Source organism: Manacus candei, unplaced genomic scaffold, assembly GCF_025592945.1.
Source record: "Manacus candei isolate 608988 ecotype Guabito, Panama unplaced genomic scaffold, ASM2559294v1 h1tg000027l, whole genome shotgun sequence".
NCBI classification, from domain to species: domain Eukaryota; kingdom Metazoa; phylum Chordata; class Aves; order Passeriformes; family Pipridae; genus Manacus; species Manacus candei.
In genome coordinates, this window is record NW_026138075.1 from 10,090,067 (window position 1) to 10,112,500 (window position 22,434).

Genomic DNA, 22,434 nt, shown 5'->3' on the forward strand with positions numbered 1-22,434 from the left:
TCTTCCACTGTGGGAGTGGGCAGTTAATTTATTCACTAAAAGCTTGCAATATATGAATTCAGATTCTTGCTGAAATCATAAAATCACTAGGTGCTTGATGCAGTGCTTCATGGCCATGCATGTTCTCACTGCAGTTTGTCCCTTAGACACAGGCTCATTCCTGTCCCTGGAAAGAGCTTCTTTACTTCTGTAACTGCCTATGCCAGCATCCACACCAGTCTCTGAGCTCTGCTTCTGAAAATTTTATTCAGCTACTTTACTTTAAAATTGCTTTAGTGCAATTGCAAATATGTGCTTATCCTGCTAATGATTAAGAACCTTTTTCCATCTTTATTAGATGAGGTGTCTGTACCCTCATTTAGCACGCGATTTTAAAACATTGCTGCCCCTCCTAGCTGCTCTGGGTGCAGGCATTGCCATTTCCACGATGTTGCCTTGTCTGCTTGGAAAGTGCCAAAGCCATGTTGGTTCATAATCATGCTGCTGGTGCATCCTGATGTTTGATGGCATAATTACTATTTAGGAACAAATAATCATAAAACACCATCATGAAGAGTAGCTATTTTCTAAGCAGCTGGTCCTTTTCCTCATCCAGTCCTGCTGTCATCAATGAAATTTCCTGCCTAAGTAGCGCTCTGCCAGGCTATCAGAGCTTGCCAGCAATGGGTATCCTTCAGGTCTCTGATTATAAACACCGAAAAGCTGTGGGATTTTGGAATAAACGGAGATTTAAAAATCAGACGTTCAGTATTTCAAATTCAAGTGGATCGCAGGTACTGCTGTGGAATGTTTATATGTGTTTAAATATGTTTTATAAGCCATGTATGCTCATTAGTGCTGGTGGCATTGCATGAACAGAGCTCCTGCCATGGGCTCCGCAGAACTCAAATCCATTTCTGGTGCTGCCATCAGTTTCACCTGAGCCCCTCAGTCTGCAAAAGCACAGTAATGATGACTTCTCCCTTACAAAACTCTGTTAGATGTGTCTTTGCAAAGCTGCTGGGAGAATAAGGTGTAACTGCTTGCATCATGCTGCAGCATGTTAAGATCTGCCAGGTAAATTTTTCAAGTTTATAACCTGTGGAAGCTTTGAGGCTTAAATACTTGGTTTTCAGTGATCTCACTCAAGAAGCCATGTGGATATATGTTCTCTCTTGAATTGTTGGGTTTTGAGCAGGTCAAAACCTCCTTTCTCCTAGTTGAGAAAATTATCAGTTTTGAATGCTAAATGCTTTATTTGTGCTCTTGGTGTAATTTTATATAGATTTCTTTCCTAATTCATGATAGAAAAAATGCATGTGCATTTAAAAAATTTAGTTATCTCACTAATATAGGTTATTCAAATGCTTCAGAGCTACTATAATGTACCCTGCTAATACAATCAATTTTACATGTTGCCTAAATAAAGCCAGTAAAGTTTCACACAATGAAAAGGTAGGGCTGGATAGAAAGAAACTCATGTAGTTATTTAATTTGTCCACACTCCCCAGGGTGAGGTCAACTATACCCCTTAAATTCCCAAGAGATAGTGTCTAACCTATTCTTAACTTCCATTGGTGAGATCCTGCACGTTCCATAGGTACGTTCTTAGGCCAAAAACATCTTTGTAAGATGTAATCCAAGTATCCCATCTTGTATTTGTCAGGTAAGGAATTTTTATACTTGTCTTTACGTACAGGTAAAGGTAGAGTTACAGATATGAATAGACAGATGGAGGGATAGTGTTATTGATATAGATAGTACATGGATGGAGATAGATACATAAAGATTATATAGAGATAGGGATAGTTTTATTGATATAGATAGTACATGGATGGAGATAGATACATAAAGATTATATAGAGATAGGGATAGATAAAAATTGCAGTAGAGAGATATACAAATATAGCAGTATAAGTATAATTTCAAACCCTACCTACTTCTCTCTGCATGGTACACCATTTTAACAGTTTTAAACTCTATAGTTATATAATATTGAGTACAGTTATACTGAACCCCTTCTTCAAGGAAATGGCTTGCTCTCCTGAAAACATTCCCTGCATTTGAAATCACTGCTTTTGAGAGTGTTGTGCAGTCCCAAACACACTGCGGGTCTGATTCAGCTGGCAATGGGTGAGATGCTGTAACGCTGACAGAGCAGATCAACCCCCGAGCATTGCAGGGCTGCATTTCCGCATCTTCATCTCATCCCCACAGTTTCGTCAGAACCACTGGTATCCCACTGCAATTTTGGGTTGTTATGACAGCTGGCTGGCATCAGCTCTCCTGCCTGACACCATTCTTGCCCTGTGGTGGGTATACAAGTTTCTCCCAGTGTACTCCCAAAAGTGAGGCTGGGAGGGACAGCACCTTGGAGAGGTGCTTGAGGAAATGGTGCAACCTGAGAATCCCATAGCTCTCCTGTGATTCCTGGAGTCTGGATCCATGATTTGCCCATTTGTCTGTGCTTCTACCTATTTGTGCAAAAGACTGTTTGCGAAATTTTGGGTCCAGGGACAAATTTGCTTTTCAGGACTATTTACCCAAAAGCAGCAATTCAAGTCAGCCCACAGCTTGAGGTTCTGTAACTCTTCTGTCTTTTGAATGCTGTTTAATTAGCCTTTTTTGTGAATTCATCTTTTTTTTTAAAGCAACTACATGCAATTGGTATTACTGTGACTGTTTGCATTGATATTAATAGCAGTTCTGGCCTGGATGCCTGGTTCTTGCTGGAAAGTCCTTATAGGTGTTTGGTGTCTAATTTTTCCCCTTTTTTAATATATACTGAAAAGAAAATTACTTGGCTTTTGGTGACCCAGAAAATGACGTGCTTTTGGTAGCTTGTATTCAGGAGAGAACAACCTTACGACTTTCACTTATTTGACCAGTTCACACAGGAGCAAACAAATGACCTGTGCTCATGGGACTGTCCTTTAATATTTAATGAAGAGTAGTGGAAAATGACGGCTGTGTTAGCCTCATCTGTTTCCTGCTTTGCAGATCTTGTTTGCAGTAAGCTTTTGTGTGAATCTTTGCATCTTTTTGCTCAGAGGGCAAGAAGAATTTATCAAACATTTTTTTACTCTTTTTAACCACTTACTTCTTGTGGGTATTTTGTGTGTTATAAACAAAGGGTGAAAAAAAAGCCAGCTGCAAGTATAGGAGTTCAGAGGTAATCTTTGTTCTGGATTGATGGGATGCTTGTTGCTCTGTTTCCATCATCCCACTAAAGATATTAGAGATAATAAATGTCCAGAAAAAGTAACAACTGGTCTGTGTCACAGTAGATAATAACCAAAGTATAAAATACTTTAGTATGTGTAGTCTATTCTCTAGCATTGGCATGACTTTTCTTATATGAATATTTAGTCTGAATCAGCTTCTTACTGTGTGTCTAAGCCTTCTTAATAAACTGTATTTCATTTCTTCAAATTGCTGTTTCTTCTCCCTTGACTCCTCCAAAGAATTCATTTCCCTTCACAGTTACTTTTAGATTGTTAACATGCCCATGACTCCACAAACTATTACTTCTTAGACCAACTAAACACATCAAGGTTTGGGGACTGGTTTTGGGTTGGGGGTTTTTTGTGTCCCCTCAGAAATTACTGCTTTCATTTCATTGATTGATCTTTATCTTATCTCTGAATTTTGCCTAAGCTTTTAATCTTTCTTTACCATTGTGATGTCTAGAAGTATGTATGCAGAAGCCCCTAATGTCACTGGATCTCAAAGTTCTTGAGCTAATGGAGTCATTCACAATTTTTCCTGTAGCTCTCATTTTCCTGGCCAGAAGTATTAAGTGATTTTAAGCAAGATATATTTTTTAAATCTCCTTTTTCCTTAGCTCTACTGGTGATGCTCTGAGAGCATCTTCTGGTTTGGAGTTTGAGACCTGGAGGTTTACATCAGTAGACTAAAATAGGCACAATAATTTCTTCCTATGCAGATTCCATAGGGAATTACAAATGGAGAAACCTTATGAATTAAAAATAGTTCTGTCATAGTTGATAATCTCTGATACACTAAAGGGTAAAAAAAAACATTAAATGCCTGTTTAGAAATAACTGTGATACAGAAGTGATTTGTTAGCAACCAGAAAGATAGATGCAAGAAAGGCAGGACACATCTTTTTCTCAAACATAAAAGCGTATTTGGACAGTATTGTCATGTTGCTACAGAGTTACAGGATTGCATACCTAAGAATTAAAGTTCTTCGATGTGTGTGCTTAATGTGAGAAAGAAAGAAATTGTTTCATAACTTTCAGGAGAAAATAGTCCTTTCTGAAAGGTGTATCACAGTCATGTACCCAGGTCAGATGGGGTTGGCTTCTTTGTTAATTTATGTGTAAAGGAGGAATGAATCGTGTGGTGCTCATATTTAATAGGGTTTAAAGTGTTTCTGTTCATGCAAGTGTCCGCAGAAGTCTATATTTCAACCTTTAAAACATTCAAAACAAGTTTTGGTAAGACTGAGGGCCTTTTATGTAGGTATAACTTGAATCATAAATGTTAAAGCGGTCTCTGCCAATGTCTGGTGACAAGATTGCAAAGCTATTGGCATTGGTGTTTTGCAGCATGGCAGGGTCTCAGCAGACCACAACCACAGGGACAGAGCACACTCCCCACTGAGCAAGATGCTCGTTGAGGAGTTAGAGCGCTCTCCATACCAATGGAGACTAAACCCCGAGGCATGGAGCACCCTTAATTCATTTTGAAGTCCACACTATTTAGAGACAAGCTGCCACTTAGAGAAGACCCGAGGTCAGTCCTGTGGCTAATATCTGTGGAGAAGCTTTTCAACCTGGAAACTTTTCTCTGCAGAAATATTTAAGCGCTGAGGCATGTATGAAGATCTCTCCTAGCTCCTGTGCAGCACAGGAAACTTTTGTCCCACACATCTTGTAAACGCGGCGGGGGGCCACCATTGTGCCGTGCATCTTCTGAGCACCGCGGGAGGAGGCTTTTGTCTGACACAGTGGGCAGGCGCCATAGGAGGGCACCTTTGTCCTGCACAGCCGGTGATCGCGAGAGTGAATTATGGGGATGGCAGAGCTCCTCTCCGCAGGCACTCTGGTTTCAGACGGAGGAGTTGGCTGGCCTTGCTTGGTGAAGTGCTGCTTTTCCTGAGTGGAAGTGGAAAGGGGAGGCAGTGAAAATGCATTTGCATGCATGTGTGTAAATGGCCATCGGGATCATTCATCCACTTATATTGCATGGCCATCCCTGCATGAACCAATCCCAATCTCAGTCATTGCTTTTCCCCTTCTCTATTTTTCCTACCCGTTTAAGCTGCCCTTTTAATTATTGTTGTTACTTCTCTGTTCCTTCTTATGTTTGTACTGTCTCCTATTCAATATTCTATTCCTGTATTCCATATCTAAATTTTCAATATTCTTTCAGATGACTAATAGCTGTGTTTAAGACTTCAGCCCAAATACCACTCCCTCCAGGACTTCATAGGTGTATTTTCAACTCCATATCATTACGTCAAGGTTTTTTTCTTAAATGCTTTAATCGCTTCCCCAGAAGTGTACCAATGCCCATTTCCAAGAGTCTGAGATCATGTGCTATGGGAGAGGCATAACTCTGCATCTGTGAGATGAGATGAGATGCTGAGTCTGGACACAGCCTGCAGAGATGCCGTGTGTACTGTGGGTGCTGGTGGACATGCTGCTCACAGCTAGAGCCAGCACAGGCATGGCACCACACATCTGGGAGATGTGATACCATAGATCTCAAGTGTTGTGGGACCTTTGTGGGGCCTCCTTGACTGGAATAAAGTAGCTGATTTGCAAATGAGAGGTAGCAGTGACCACAGCTGTTAGAGCGGTAAAGGTCATATCATAATCCATTTTAAGTGGTTCCCCAGGTTCCCACTGCCTCCAGGTTCCCAGGCTGACCTATGTGGAAAACATAGCAATGGATAAATCACTCACCTGCTGATTTTTGTGATTGAATAAACTGGACAAGTTTGGGTTTTATCTGTTCTTCTCAAATTTGAGTGTGTTCTGTTCTAAGGCTGCTGTTACCCTAGAGGCACTTGTGATTTTTTTAATGTTGTTCTCTTACTTTACTAATATCCAAACATAAATTTTATGTGTGGTAGTTACTTTCAATTAATCCTCCTTTTCTCAAATTAGCATTTTTTTTTCTTCCCTTCCCCACCCCAGTCCTCTGGTGCCTACCTGATTGTTCATGAATTCTCAGAAATAATTGCCAGTAGTCCAGTAAGTTCATTAACTGATTCCCTGAAGACCCACAGATGTGTGTCTTCTAGACCTGATGATTTCAGTATTAAATTTTTTAAAGTATTCCCCTACCTAATTTTTTATATCAACAACTGTATTGGCAAGTCTTCATTATTTCTAATTATCAATATCTCTTTGTGGCAGTTGGTAAATTGATTCTGGAACTTGTTCACAGTTTTACAATTGCTACTCCTTTCATTTTAACATGATTGCTTCCACCACCTCTTTGGAGCTCCTTTGCAATGATGTTATGTACGTGTTAAAATATATATTAATTTCTCCCTGCATCTCTCCATGCTGGCAACTGGGAGAGGTTAGTTTGCTTTTGTGGCATTTCTGTCAGTTCTCTCGCTGGGCTGGGATCATGGGGGAATTATATTTTTTTGTCCTCCGATTGTAGCCTTTGTGTATTTTAGAATGTTAAGTGTCTCCCACACTTAACAGTTTCTAGTGTTTTCATTGCAGCATGCTCTTAAGCTTTCTCAAAAAATTAATGTCTGAAATCACTATACACTGTGCAAAAGCCCATCTATTAATACAATATATTGTGGTTTATCATCACGCCCTTTGAAATTAGTGAACACTAGGGACATATATCTTAGAGGACCTTGACTTTAGAAGAATTACTTCTTATTGTCTGACTCTTACAAATGATTCTATCAAAAAATAGATGGGTGCTCATGCATTTAATTTAGATCTAAATACACAATTGAGATTGCAGTCATCAGTGATATTTTTCCTCTGGCAAAAACCTTATGGCCAAATCTGTTGTCACCCTTAGGATATAATTCCACTTGCTTCACTCTAATTTTCTGAGCCTCTGGTATATAAATCATAAATGCACAGTCTGTGCAGTGTTAAATTTTTAGGGCTCTCCCTTTAGTAGTAGTTGAATGTGAATACATAAGGGTAAAATTTGACCTTTAAATGACTATAAAGGGCCAAGGCAGATACTTGGCAAGCTTTTCTTATTGCAGTATTAATCAAGCAAAGAATCATCATAATCCTGGAAACTAAATAGCCATTGTAGTGATTTTATCACCAGGAAAATTGTTCATCTGCCAGTAAGATTGTTACTAGGAAAGGGAAAAGAGGGAGTGTTAAAATTGCTTTAGACCACTGAATCATTGAGCCCCTCTAGACTCAAAGCTTGAATTGTTTTTTAAGAAGAGTGGGTTGAGTAGGGTTGTTACAGGAAAGCTGCGGGTTAATCAGTTTCAGTAACACTAGTGATTGTGAGCATGATCTCTCTTGAGGACATGAGGAAAGTGCATGGGAGAAGGCAGGATGAAGAAAAGGACAAGGAGGCTTCAGAAACTTATTGTTTTGTCACTTTTTGTTTTTTGATGGCCCTTTCATGTAGGAGGAAGGTTGTTGATGAAAAAGAAAGAAAGGAGAGAAAAAACCAGCATAATATTCACAGTCTATTTTCATCTAATTTAATCCAGTGGGTATTAGTGAGAATTATTACAACCAAAACAGAAGGAGACAGATGCAGGCAGGCAGAAGTGACAGAGATGTGTTTTATGTGGGAAACATCTGTGTAGAGCCCAGAAAGCCACATGGGGAGATGTTTTGCCTCTCAGGACTCAGCATGGTACTTACCATGTGCCTGACACAGGTGTGTGAAAAGCAGGTAAAACACCTGTGAAGGACTGTCTTTGGGGTGTGTTATGACAGCCTGTCCCTCCATAAAACCAGCTTCAGTAGATGAGTTTTGTGCTGCTGGCATTGCATGGTGACAGTGGGGGATCATAACATACCCACCATGCTGTAACCTCAGGGATAGGTCTGTTAGGCTGCAGGTTGTGCGGGAAGGGAGGCTTTATCCTTCTGCTGTGTTGGGACACCTCTGTATATGGAATGACCCCACAGCATGGAACAAGTGCTGGGAAGTATGGCTAAGGAGTGGCTCTCATAAGGGATGGGATAGGTGATCTGCATTGAAAGCCACCTGCAAGGTAGAATTATTGAGTTATTTAGGTTGGGCAAGACCTTTAAGGTTGTAGAGTCCAACTATTACTCCAGCACTGCCAAGTCTACCACTTGATGTGACGGACTGTGTCTCAGGAAAGAGTTTACACAAAGGTGGGTGAAAGGAGGTGGAAAACATTTGTATAAAATGTGCCTCTGTGAAATTTCTGGAAGATGTCATGAATTCACTACATACAATGAACGTGAAGAGGGGGAGTAAAATTCACATGTGCACGTGATGTGGACTCTCTTTGTACAAAAATGTTTCTTTGTGTGGGAAGTGGTGTCTTTCCATAGAGGGCTTTTTTGGAGATGCTTATGTGATGGCCACCTTTGAGGGAGCAGAGGAGTGCAATGTGACAGGTAGTGCCACCATCAAAGACTTTTTGGAGGGGGGGCAGCATGCATGAAGCCACTAAGGATGCCCCATGGATGGATACAGAGAGATGAGGGTCTTTACAGGGGTGTGAAGGTGGATGTGCAGCCAACACCACGTTAGGGCAGCCACCCTGCATCCCCAGGGACCAATGACTGCTCCATGTGCTGCAGGGACCATTGTCCACTCCGTGCTCCATCCCTTTCCACTGGGCAGGCCATGACCACCATGTCCTTCATTGTTGTCACCCCCAGATTGTGATACTGTCACAAAACTGTTACTAGGCAACAAATGCGGTTACCAAGTCTCGGCAAATAGCTGAAGGGGAAAGTGAAGTGTTGCGCCATTGTAGAGTAACCATAGCAATGACCTACTATTACAGACTAAAGAATTATCATTAACAATGTTAAAGTATCAAACAGAGGCCCAGGATCCAGAGACATCCAGGCAACATCTCTGCATAATTGGGTTACCCAGGAAGAAGTCCCAACTCTTCACAGCCCTTGGTTCCCTATCTCCATTGTCTTGCTTTTGTTTTGGGGGCTATGGGAGGGAGGTATGTGGTTGTTTAAATAAAGCAAATGCACTGTGCATTGAAGAAGACACTTGTAAAGCAGTAGAAGCACCTGCAAAAAAAATTAAAAAAACAGAGACAAATCTGTATGCAGAGGGAGGATGTAAACAGGAAAGGTCCACTTTACTGCCTCGATATCATCTGTGGGAAAGGGTGCACAAAGGATACCTTCATGATACAAAGGATATTATTCAGATCAGGTGTTCTCTTTCACTTAAAAATGCATATGCCAGGCTAAAAAAAGTGTAAAATGAAAAATAAATAATACAAAATATGCCAGTCCTGAAAAGTAGACACTTCATTTTTCCCAAGTTAGGCCAAACAGGTGAGGTGCTTTAACAAAGCTTTAATTAGCAAGGTACTTTGGGATCGCATTTTCCCAGACCCAAGACATGTTAGGGATCTCTGATCTATGATCTGGTTGGCCATGCATTTGCCTGTGCAAGTGTGTATGTTTGTCTGTCTGTCTGTCTGTCTGTCTGTGTGTATAGTTGTTCCTGCCCGGCTGTCCCTGAGCTCAGCAGGTCAGTCCTGGCCCTCCACAGGCTCCCCCTAGACCAGGTGTCAGCAGCTGGATGAATTCCCCGGGTTTTGCATTTTTGCATTTACCTGGACATTTACCTTGCATTTATCCTGCAAGCAACCAGCAGTCACAGAACAACTCCTAGTCAAACTGTCACCTTTGTGTTTTGCAGGTACAGAACGCCATGAACTAACTTCCTGGAAGAGTTTTCCATCTGTTTTCAAGTTCTTCAGCGAGGCTGTAAAGGCAAAGAACAGCTTGGTGAAACCAACCCCAATGCGGCGCTCCAACAGGATAAAATATGAAGAATTCTAAAAGAAGGGGAGACAAAAAAAATCTGCCACCACCACCACCACCGATGTCTTTGCTTGTTTTCTGCAAGGAGTCTCCCAGCCCCTCATTAGATTGTTTTCTTCCTAGAGCACAGGGTCGTGATGTATACATCTAAATAGCGTTTTGCATTATTTCTAGATGAGTGCAACTGTCAAAGCAATATGGGTTCACTGGTTGTGCTTCCTGTGGGCTGTAACTTGGATTTCGTGCTACTCATCAGCGTGCAGATTAAGGCTGACAGTGGTACTGCACAGTGCAGCATGGTGCAGCTCTAATTGCCCTGACATAGCCCTGCACCAAGCTGATGCCAGAATTTAGCAGCTTCGTCGCAGTCCTATCGCCTGCAGGATTTTTTGCAGCTTCCTTCTATTTTGAGACAGAACAAAATAGGAATTACTCTTTTTTAAAAGACAGCTCTCTAACTCAGACATGTTAAACCAGCCTATGATTTTACACCCAGTAGCCTTCTCTTTCTCTGGGACCAAGTGGGATTGACTTTTAACTCTTTCATTTTTCTGCTGGTAAGAGTATCCAAGAAGTTTGGTCCAGAATTCTAGGAAAGCTCCATTGTTGTAGAGATTTTCTCCTCCTGCCACATCAATGGCATTATCTGTAGATCTTATCTTCCCTTTGAAAGCTCCATTTAAAAAAAAAAAAGCCTATTTATTAATGGGCTGGATCACACTGTGAAATATGACAGCAAAAAAAAAAAAAAAAAAGAAGAGAGACACGCTGCATATTTTCCTGTTTATTTTTAAACACAAAAATGCTTCCATTTTCCATATGCTGGGTTTGTAATGACTTACCATCTCGTGGTTATTCCCTTTTACCTAAACTCATGTGTTCATCACCACTTTCCCAAGTGCTTAGGTGAAGGGTGGCCAGTGGGACTACTCTATGTGGGGACACCACACATCACATGATGGGGATGTGGCTGTAGCCATCACGGTTGCTGTAGGCAGCTTCTCTCTGCTAAAATTAAGGGACAAGACGTGCCTGATAGCATGCCCTGTGAGCAAGCACACTAAGCTCCTTTACTATTGATGATACTAAATTAAAGTGATCTTTCTTGGGCGACCATGCACCCCCTCACCCTCACCCCTGATGCTGTTAGTGCCGAGGAAGCAACACTTGAACACATGGGTTTGGGACTCCCATCCCACCCCTCCCCATGCAATGTTTCCAATCCCACAGGTGGGGGGCCAGAAATGGTGGTGGGGAGCATTAAAACGAGGTCATGTGGAAGCTGGGGTAGTAGTGAGGTGCAAGGGGAAACCCAGCTGGGTTTGTGCCTAAATCCTCCGGCAGGGGGGCTATCTGTACCCGCGGAGCTCTCACATCCCTGCCTGCTTCTACCAGCAGTAGGACTTTGCTTCCCCAGCCGTCGGCTCCAGTCGCCTCACTTTGTTTAACGGGGATGCTTGGAGCATCTCCCTGGGGAGTGTGGGGGAGGTGTTAGGCCATGCCTTCATAGAGGGAAGTGCAGAATCCATGCCTGGCAGTTTTTCTTCCCGAAGGGAAACCTGTTGCTAGGGGGAGAGGACTGCATCCAACTCCCCCTGCCTGGCGGTCTCCACCTTCCTTCCCGTTTGGAGGATGCTGTTGCCTGTGGCTGGCCTAATCTCCCACCTCAGGGGCCTGCAACCCCTCCTCCCCAGGCCCGTGTCCACCCCAGCCCCTGGATCCTTAGGGGGAAAGGAGAGAGTTTACATGGCATGGTTTGGGTGTCTGTGCTTTGTCCCACAGCCGGGGAGGATGGGGTGGCCAGGGAGGTTTGCACGCACATCCCACCACCCTCCTCTCTCCATTGCTGGGGAGGTGCAGTGGGGTCTGTGGGGTGCCAAATATTGCAGAAGCAGATCTATTTTTTTAACTGTCAATGAGAAACAAACTTTACAAAAATTTCTACTGTAATGCTTACCCTTTTCTAAAAGTATTTTCCTTTACTGTGCTCCCGGTCCAGCTCGCGTTATCTCTTCTGTGGGGGACTGTAAAGCACAGGGGGTCCTGGTACTGCTCTGCTTGCAGTGAACAAAAAATAAAGATACTCTTTTCTCTCCTCTTTGCACACTTCGTGTTCCTGTGCCAAAGCTCTACAGGAGCCGCGGTCCCTGGTGGGAGCAGGGGGGCTGCGTGGGCAGCATCTCCCCCAGCCTCAGAAAACACATGAGGGGTGCAGGTGTTTGCAAACAGGACCTCGAACAGGTGGCAGGGGTGGAGGTGGAAGCTGTGAGTGTGGTATGGGTTGTGCTAGGCTCCTCCATGCCGTGGGGTGGGCTGCATGTCCAGCCCATGACTTAGGGCTCAGCCCTCCTTCTCAAGTGAACATGGACTTTTCCCCCCCAAGCCCCATGTCATCCATGGGTAGCTGCACAGGGCATCCCTCTCCCCTTTAGCTTCTTGTAAATACTAAACCATATAAAAACACACCCTAGGAGAGGGGGTTCACTGGTTTCTCATGGAGAAGGACCTTTGCAGAGGGGTGTGGGCTGGAGATGAGGGAGGAGGTATCTCTTCCCCAGCCTGCAGAGGGTGTACGGGCTGCAGAAAGAGCATGGGAGCATCCCAGCATGTGCCACCATGTCCATATCGCATGGAAATGGTAGCCCTGAAGCACACTTAGAAGGGATGAATGTTCATTTAATCTATTCCTTGGAATCAATGCTTTTAAAGGTGCACACCACTGGCCCCTCACACAGTGATGTCTTTAGCAGACGGAGATGTGACACTACCTCCTCCCAGTTTCATTACGGGGAACTGGGTAACTTGGCACTGGGCGTGCAAAGGTGACCCAAAGAACCCCCAAAAAACCCACAACAACAGAAAGCCAACAAAACTGACCCCATGATAGAATCTTCAGGAAAATCCCCCAGTTCCTCATTGCCCAAATGCTTATGCTCCACCTGTCCAAAAAGTTTGCACATCATTTTGTGTGTTCAAATGCTGCTGTTAAAGCTGTGGGCCAATGAGAATAGTTTCCTTGTCAAGAACAGAGAGCAAGAAAAAAAATGTTCCTGGAGGAAAACAGCTAGTGGACCCCCAAACACAGCAGGACTATGCAGAAAATATTTTAAAATGGGTGAAAAAAAACCCAAAGAAATCCCTTATCTGCATTGTGCGTACATGGTGATACACTGGTTACAGTTACAATTGTCACAGTGTGATTCTTCCAGACTCAGTCAGAAGAAGCTGCTACTTTCCATGGAAATGTGCATTTTAACTCTACCTCCGAGAAACATCACTTATTGTAGGGTTTTTTACACCTCTAGAAATTTCATTCAGAAGTACAAATGAAAAGTGTCACATCTAAAACTGTGTGGAGCCACATATTGCACCATTCTCTAGTCAGCCAAGCCAAAAATAACCTGCCTCGAATGTGTACTTCCTTTGTACACCTGGGTAGAGCTACATCTTACAGAGTGAAAAGATGCATGTGTATGTGCCTCTGCACACAGTTGTGGATATCTTGATCTTGCAGGGACGTTTATGTGTGTGTGTGTGTTTGTGTGTGTGCACTCACATTATGTTGATGTATGCAACAAAGTGTGAAAAATGTACTTCTTAAAAAACTTAGAAGGAGATGTCATTTATCATTGTACTATCATAATACCACAAATTTCACTTTTCTGTTCCATTTTGGATTGCATGTGTTTGTGAGTATTTCACTAGATCAGTGACAGCTCTTTATTTGCATAATTATATGCTCTAGTCTGAAGAGAAAACTAACCCCCAAATTTCATGGGTCACCAAACTGCAACAATCAATGTTTTATCACATATGCTAAGCAAAACCTAAGGAGCTATATGAAGTTTCTTGTGGAGTTTTTACTCCTCAGAAAATTAAAGATGTTGTGCCTCCTGAATAGATGCAAAATCTTTCCAAGCTCTTTGTAGCTGAATTCCGTTTGAAGGCAAAACTAGAGATTAGCTCTTAGATCTGGATTTCAGATCCAGTAACATTCTTCAAAGTGGATTCAGACAAGCAGCTTTACTACATCTCTAAATTTTGCCATCCTAAGTAATGTCATTTAAATGATGACAATCAAAAAAATTAAATAAAATTAAAAATAATTCATCAAATATGAAAAATGCAAACAATCTCCCCCTCTCTTACCAAGCCCACAGTTAACAGTGGGTTTAACTTCATTCATTCAGTAGTTTTATTCTTCCTGTTGGGCACTGCCCCCATATATTGGATATAATATGAAGTAAACTTCCCTGAGCTGCAGAATTTGTGCTAGTCCATCAGTTGCACAATAACCACATGCTCCAGTTATTACACATATACTCCAAGTTTCCTTCTCGATCAAAATGCCTTGTTATGAGGAGGTAGAAACCTGGGGATAGGAACTGACTGACAGTGAAGATCCCCCTCCTCCTCCTTCATCCACATCCTCCATAACTGCTGGAAAAGTTTAGTTCTTGCTTTAAATCAAAATAAAATAAAATAATTTACACAGAGTACAGGGGAACTTCTCAGAGGTATAGATGGGCTGAAAATCCTGGGGAACATGCTTAATTTTGCTGGGGAAAAAAAACCAACAAAACAACAAACTAAAAAACAAAACAAACCAGACCACTAAAAACTCCAAAAGTTTCTCTAGTCTTCTCCAAGATGTGACTTAGCTGAGAGAAGTGCCCACAGTTTGCTGCCTTGTGGTTGTGTCCCTCTAAGCTCTTGGGAAGAATAAACTTTTTAAAAGGAATCTATGTCAAGTAGCATAGCCCTCAATGACCTCCTGACCCCGTGGCAGGAGAGCAGCACCTGGGAAGGAGAGCACAGCCCCACAGCACTGCATGGGTTAGGAATCTAGAGAGGAGAAGCATTTCTGCTATCCTTGGCTTCTTTCTTTCCCCCACCCCCCCCCCGCCATTGACATCAACTCGAGAAGCCTTTCAGGAGGAAATGGGTTTCCAGCACAGACTGGCACCTGAGAAGATTGCAGGAGTTGCGTGGGGACGTTTTGACTCCTGAGTGATTTCCAAACACCCTCTCCAGGCAGACGCCAGCCTCGCAACGCCTCCTCACCTTGCAGGAACAAAGTGAAACACGAGTGGGAAATAAAAATAGTGCTGGGAGACACGAGTCTCTTCACCACACTTGTCTGACTGCTGGTGCAGGGTTCTGGGGGGGTGCAGGGTTCCGGGGGATGCAAGGACAGGGGCCGACCAACCCCAATCACCCCCTCCATGAGACCCAGAAAGAGAGGAGAACCTGGTCTCAAGCATTTCCTACTCTTCCACACTGCCTGTATCCTCTGTCAGGTCAAGTAAATATGAATATTCCCAAGGGATGGTTCTGCAGGCTATTTTGTCCCAGTGGAGACAATATCATCAGTTATTTCCCTCTAAATGTAGTAAAGGAGAGAGCTGACCCCTCTAATGAGAGACCTGGGTCATCTTCTTTTGTCACTTCCATTTCTCTTTACTCATGCCCAATCTAATCCCCTAATGCCTGGTAAACGGCTGTGTCCAGACTTTGGCCTTCTTTAAAGCTGCTATCTCTGCCACAGTTAGATAAATAACCTTCACACACCTCTCTGCTCCTCCAGAATTGCTTTATGCCTTCCCTTTCCAAGTTCAACTCATACAATGATATTGTTTTCTATTGTAAAGCCCTTGATGTGGAGGGTCCTCCATGTCTCCCCACAACATACAGGTACAAAAATAATACTTTCCACAATATTTTACCTGGTCCTGCTTGTCTGCAATTTGTGGAGAAAACCCCTAACATCACATGGAGCTTGCAAATACCGATCTGTTCTCAGCAAGCCAGGCATTTCCAGTTTTGCTGGTCACTTGGCCAACTTTCCCTGGTCCTCTGATCTGTTCCCACATACCCAACTTCCACCCTTTCGCCCACCAATTTTCTTCTTTATTTCACTCAAGATACAGCCTTTGATTCGTTTTCCAGTGAGGGACTGGCTGAGGGCAATCTTACCCTCACCCACCTCTTGATGTGCACTACAGATATCGGAGTGTGTGTTTGTTTGGGTTTGGTTTGGTTGGGTTTTTTTTGTTTGGGGTTGTTTGTTTTTGAGAGGGTTTGGTTTTGTTTAGGGGTTTTTTTGTTGTTTTTATGGTGATGGTTATTTGGATTATAAATGGTTTCCTTTGCACTTTCTGCCAATTTAGCGTGTGCTCTCTCGGGGTGGGGGGGCGGGGACGGTAAAAGGGGTGCAAAACTGCAAGCTGCGGGCACTGCGGGTGGTGGTGTGCATTGCCTTTCGCAGCGTTTCCAGTGGGCTCATAGCGGCACTGAGACGGTGGTGCGGATCAAAGCCAGGACCGTTCCCGACAGGCGGCGGCGCGGTCGGGGCGGAGACCACCGGGCAAGACGCCGTTCTTCCCAGGGAACCTCGGAGTTCCCCCGCTCTGTGGGTGGTGGCGGAGTCCGGCGGCACTCGCAACGGGCCCAGCACCACGGACAGCGCCGGCTCCGAGGCTCGTGGTGTCCCCGCGGGTCCCAGTGCTCCCAGGGGAACTCTCACCCCCAGGCACCGCCCAGCCCCGACGAACATCTTCCAGGAGAGCCTAGACCTCTCTGTTCCGCCAGGGAGATCCGCCGGGGCGTCCCTCGGGGAGGGCTCATGGAGGGAGAGAGCACGGCGTTGCTCGGACACTTCGCTGTAGCGACACACCTGGAGTCGCCGGGATGGCGGGGAGAAACTCTCCGCCCTCCTGCAGGTCCCGGAGGAAGGGGAGGGCAAAAACAAGGAAAAGTTACATTTCTCGGTGCACTCCTCCTGGCTGGCGAGAAGGAGGTGTGGGTGCTGGGGGTGCCCCGGTACTGTGTGAGCATCCCGCGGCCCAGACGGGGCCCGTGCCCCGCGCACAAGACTACCTCCCCTCTTCCTCGTTCCACGGAGACGCGGAACGTCGCTCGCCCGGCCTCGGCGCAGCGCCCTGGGGTGCGGGTATTGTCTCTGGAAGGAGTTCGTCACGGGACCTCCGCGGCTCGGGGTACGCCTCCCGGGCCACATCCCGACTCAGAGCCACCTCCCTCCCGGGACACGTCCCGTTTGCTCCATTCCCGCGCCCCACAGTCCCGCCGCCGCGACTGGTCACCGCCCCTTTATCGTTTCGGGACTCCCCGGGGATGTCGCCGTCTTGACTCAAATCTCCATCATCTTTTTTTCTTTTTCTTTTTCTCTCTTTCTTTATTTCTTGCTTTCTCGCTTTCTCTTTCTTTCTTTACTTTCTTGCTTGCTTTCTCCCTCTCTCTTTCTTTCTCTCTTTCTCTCTCCCTCCCTTCCTTCCTTCCTTCCTTCCTTTCTCTCTCTTTCTTGCTATTATTATTAATGTTATTGTTGTTGTTATTTCTTTTTTAAGAGTAGATAGAAAAAGAGCTGACTTCCACTCTATGCCTTGAAAAAATGAGCCCCCAGATCTTTAGTGAGCCCAAGGCTCTACCAGCTCTTTGCAAGAAAAAGTAGCGCTGGAGTTTCGTTAAGATCCGTCCGAACTTTTTCAGATTTTGACCCCAAGAACTCATATTTAATTTGGTCGTTTGGAGGATTTGATTGTTGGCGGGGGGGGGGGGGGGGGGGATTTTTTTTTTTTAAGATCTCTAATATTCTGTCCCCTTCCCAACACAGTGTCCACCCCTGGCTCTTATCCCAAGACGATGGAGCCGACGGCACCGCCTGCCTCCCTGTATTCCCCTGCCCTGCCCATACACCCTGTGTGACCGTGGCCCCGCTCCCACGTGGAACATCGCGCGTTTAGCCGAGATCTGCGGAAAGGAAAGCTTAGTTCAAATGCGTTTTTACCCTCCTAGTCTTCCCTTTGCCTGGGGAACACAGAATATTTCCCGTACGAATACAGCAAATGTATTTTATTTTACTTTTTGGAGACTTTATTCCACCGTCTCTTTGAAAAAATAAACAAATCTTCTCCTGCCCGAGGAGGAGCCAGGAGACCTCCTCACCCTCTCTTGCTGTAACCCTTCTAAGTCGTTTGAAATGAATTTTCCTGTCTTTCGGCCATCTGTCAATGTCACGTCCACGCTGCCTGCGCGGGGTGTGGATAAGCAGGGGGCAGGTGGGAAGGGTCCTTGCGCCTTTCTGGTCCCGCGTGAAGGGGTCTTCCTCCCCACGCCGCTGCCCCACTGACCCAGCCTCCGTTCTATTCCCCTTGGCCCCACCACCAGTACGGCTCCGGGGGGCCAGCTGTGACTTCGGGAGGGATTTTGTACTGTCGCCGGCTCGTGACGTGAGGCGTCTTTTGGGTGAGCGGTCATGCTTCTTCCGCTCGGGAGGAGCACCGGGGCCGTCTGTTCGGGTGGGGCGAGAAGAGAGGGCAAGCCGCAGGGGGGACCTTAGGACGTAGCCTTCCTCCTGAAACCCCACTCGTCACTGTAGTCTTCGTCGTCAGCGAAGGGAGGACTAACTGACGATGCCGCGAAAATTTTTGCGCTGCCGAGGGAAGAGAAAGATGGGAGAGAAAAACAAGTCCAAACTCCTATGCTGTTGACAATGCTTCGGCAAACGGAGTGCTCGTCTGTCTGTCGTTAAACCCCCGAGGAGGAGAGGGAGTGTACCTTGGCCTCTGAGCGTCCCTCTGCCCCGGCGGGGAGGCTGGGACGCGGGGCGAGTGGGTAAGCTCCGAGTCCTCTCCTATTTCTTTCCTGAAACGAATACGTGGCCGAGCTTCACTGGAGAGAAATTCAAAGCTCAGGGCAGGCAGAGCTTCGGCAGAAGGTCAATTGTCACGGCTCCCTTCCCAGCTGGATGAAGTTCAGCTGATTTTTTTTTTTTTTAATTTTCCTGAAATGTAAAGGGGTTTTGTTAGCTATAAGTAACTGGCACTAGAACAAAAGCCAAACTCTTTATCATATAAGCTTTCATTATCAGCTTTCAACCTTGCAAAACTAGAGCTATTTGCTTAACTTAATCCGTAACATATGTTTGCAACAGTAGCAGATTTTTTTTGTTGTTGCTGGTTTTGGGGGTTTGGGTGTTTTGTTTCTTTTTCCTGGTGTGTGTGGTTTGGAGTTGATCAAGTTGTAAATTTTCCGCCTAGGTTTTCAGCACCTCCTAATTACAGCCTAACACCTATTGAGAGAGAGAGAGAGAGACTCCACAAAGATCCCACGGAGCCAAATCCGAGTAATCCTATCCAAAATCCCTAATAAAGTTTATCCATTAGACCACTCAGACTCCTTCGGATTCATCCCACTGAGAAAGAAGCTGCCACGTTTCTAAGAAAATTAGCTTGAACGAGCAATTCAGTATTATTCCTACCCCGCTTTGCTTGCAAAGCAGCGTCTGGTGATTCAGTTTTCACTATTACTTTTCCCCCCGTCTCATAGGCCACTTTTCCTCAAGGTATCGCAGGAATGATGCAAACGATAGAAGGTTCCCAGTTCTCCTAAAAACAATAATAACGGCATCAACAGCCCTTGCGATGATCCCACAGCAGACTGGTGATTTAAAGCCTGATTCACTCTTTGTTGGTTTTACCTCCTACAGTAACTTTTAAAACATCTGTCCTGCGGAAAGAGAATTTCTTCTGCGCAAAAGTGACGTTTAGTCTTTAAATACGGGGGTTATAATGGAGCCCTAAAAAGGCGAGAAGTGATTTTGGGAAATATTATATACATGCACACTATTTAGCGTTATCAAGCTTTACCTCGGCTATTGACACTTGCCTTGGAAATAATAATAATAATAATAAAAATTACACAGAATTGAAAAGATCCTTGAAAAGATCGTCTCACAGCCTTGAAAAGATCCGAGGCCCGTTACTGATTTTTTGGCATCTGCACTTTAGATGCGTCACTGCACTGGTCAATGGCAGAGAGATGTTGGGGTAACTCCAGTGGGCGTGTTGATATTCCTGCCGAACGAGCCCCCGAGAACTTTTTCCAAGGCGCATCACCCCCGGACCCGCGCCCTTATCCGTGTGCCACTGGGGCCTAAGGCAGCTCGCCACGCGTGGACGTGCGAGGTCCACCCCCGGGCCCTCCCCAGTGCGGCAAACACCCCACTGAGGACGCAGCGCCCCTGCCGCGTCCCCTCGGGCGCTCCGCGGGTGTGGAATCGTCCGCGGCGGAGCGGGAGGGGGGCGGTGGCGCGGCGGGTCCCGCGGGGCGGAGCGCCACCTAGTCCCGGCCGCGGGAAGCGGCGCGGGCGGGTCCCGCGGAGCAGCCGCGGAGAGAGGGCAGACGGCGCTGACCTGAGGGGTCGAGGGAGGCGCAGGTGAACGCCTCCTCGGCTGCAGAAGGGACTGCTCCACACCTTCTATTTTTTTAATTATTTTTAATTAGTTACACGTGAACGCGCTCCACGACGTGCGGATTTGTGCGCGGGGGCTGCCCAGAGGGGTCGAGGGAGGCGCAGGTGAACGCCTCCTCGGCTGCGGAAGGGACTGCTCCACACCTCTTTTAGTTTTTTTAATTATTTTTTATTAGTTACACGTGAACACGCTCCACGACGTGAGGATTTGTGCGCGGGGGCGTGGGGGGGCCGAGCGGCGTAACACCTGGCTGTTCACCTCCAGGACTTAACTATCCCCGCTCTTACCTGCCAGGCAAATCACGAAAGCGCGAAAAAAAAAAAAAAAAAAGTAGGGGTGGGGAATAAAAACCAAACCCACAAAAACCCTCCTCCTTGATGCTATCACGAGGAGCAACGGCGCAACCGGTGTGCGAGGTGAGCCGAAGCCATTTGCTAAGGGGAACCGAATAGGTTATTTTAAATGTTACTTGATAGCAGCAGCAGTGCTTTGGGTGAAACTTAGAAGCTGCCAATGCTCTCATCTGCAAACAGACAATCAGGCGAACAAACTTTACCGGGTATTTGGATCTTCCTCTCAAATACTGCAAAACAAAGGCAGGGTCTATTAAATAACTACTCCAGCTCCAGTCCCGTCAAGTGTCACTTTTAATTCTCAGACACAGGAATCCCAGGGACACATCATTTCTGCAAAACAATCCAGGGCACGGGCTGTACGTAGACACCGAAGTGTCCTGCTAGCAGGTCAGAGGGTTCCATTGCCGAGAAGTTGCCACAAACCCTTCCCTCGATGTCTCCCGAGTATTTGGAAGAAAATTACTAATACAATTGCACACCTCTGTGTAAAAATGTCTTTATGGTGAAGTTCTTCAAAATGTTTATTCGATTATTTTAAAATCTTCAGTCACGTACAAGTATTTCCTAACATATAACCATGCTGGTGTATCTTCTGTGACTTTGCTTCTATAGTTTGGGAGGTTTAAAAACTTACTGATTCATGATGGGTCTATACCACCAGCTCACTAGAATTTTTCTGAAGGTTTCTTTCTTTCTTTCTTTCTTTCTTTCTTTCTTTTCTTTCTTTCTTTCCTTTTTTCCCTCTCTTTCTCTCTTTCTTTCTTTCTTTTTCTTCTTTTCTTTTTTCCTGTTCTTTCTCTCCTTCTCTTTCTCTCTCTCTCTCCTTCACTCTCTCTCTTCACTTTTTCTTTCTCTCACTCTCTCTTTTTCGTTCTTTCCTTCTGAATCTCCTTTGTGTCTTTTCCTCTCACCCCTTCACTCCTTCTATCATCTCTCCTTCCTCCCTTCTTTCTCGCTTATTCCTCTCTTTTTCTCCCTCTACTTCGCTCAGCATTTCTGAAAACAGAAGGCAGATGGGATCAGGCGAGTGACTCCCGGGGTCCCGTGGCGAGCAGTTTCACCCAGCTTCACACTGTGAGCGTTCTTAAAATGGGAAACTATGGCTAAAACAACAGAGATTCCTGCCCCTCTCGACCGCGGCCGCCTGCATGCCATGCATCTGCCTCGTGGTGAGGAAATGATGAAATTAGCACTTGGATAATAATAGTCTGGGGCTGTTTCGACAGGTCGCGATATTGAGCCCCGGTGCAAATCAGCCAGGGGCTCCGCAGGCGACCCCTCATCCTCGAACCGAGGTGAAGGGGAGAGAGGGTTGTGTGTAGCGCCGAGTGCCCCCCGGGCTGACCCCCTCCCTCTGGTGTCCCCCACGGCGCCCTGCCCGGCTGGCAGAGATTGGCGGCAGCCGGCGGGGAGAGAGGAGGAATATTGCATCCTGGGCAGGGCTCGGCGTCCGGGGTGTCCGGCTGCACCTCGCCGCTGAGCTTTGCCTAAACCTGAAACTTCCTCTGAGACAGGGAGCCCAGCTGTTTAATTTAACATTGATTAATTGCTTTTAAAAGTAAATTTACACCCATGCCAGCAGCACTCAGTTTTGTTTCCCCAGACCCAAGGATTTATTTTCTACTTAGAGCTTGTCAGACAAAACAATGTCCTTTAACTTTATTACACATAGGTGAGGAAGTCTGTCTTGGCTTTGGTTGGATTTATCGTTCTGCTACTTGTGGAGACTTTTTGTGATACAGCAAAAGCTAAAGTCAGAAAACACACACAAAATGAAAGTCAGGTACAGAAGCAAACACCAATAAAGGAAGCAGCAGCTAGTAGTAGATGCTA

General features: G+C 45.4%; 1 protein-coding gene across 1 annotated transcript in view; it reads left to right on the forward strand.

The window, feature by feature from the left end:
* Positions 1–12,066, forward strand: part of FAM172A (family with sequence similarity 172 member A) — a 254,120-nt gene extending 242,054 nt beyond the window's left edge. The window contains exon 10 of the mRNA XM_051789283.1: positions 9,847–12,066. Within this exon, the coding sequence (XP_051645243.1) occupies positions 9,847–9,989 (143 nt within the window). The 3' untranslated portion in view covers positions 9,990–12,066. The remainder of the gene's footprint in view (positions 1–9,846) is intronic.
* Positions 12,067–22,434: the final 10,368 nt, after the last annotated feature.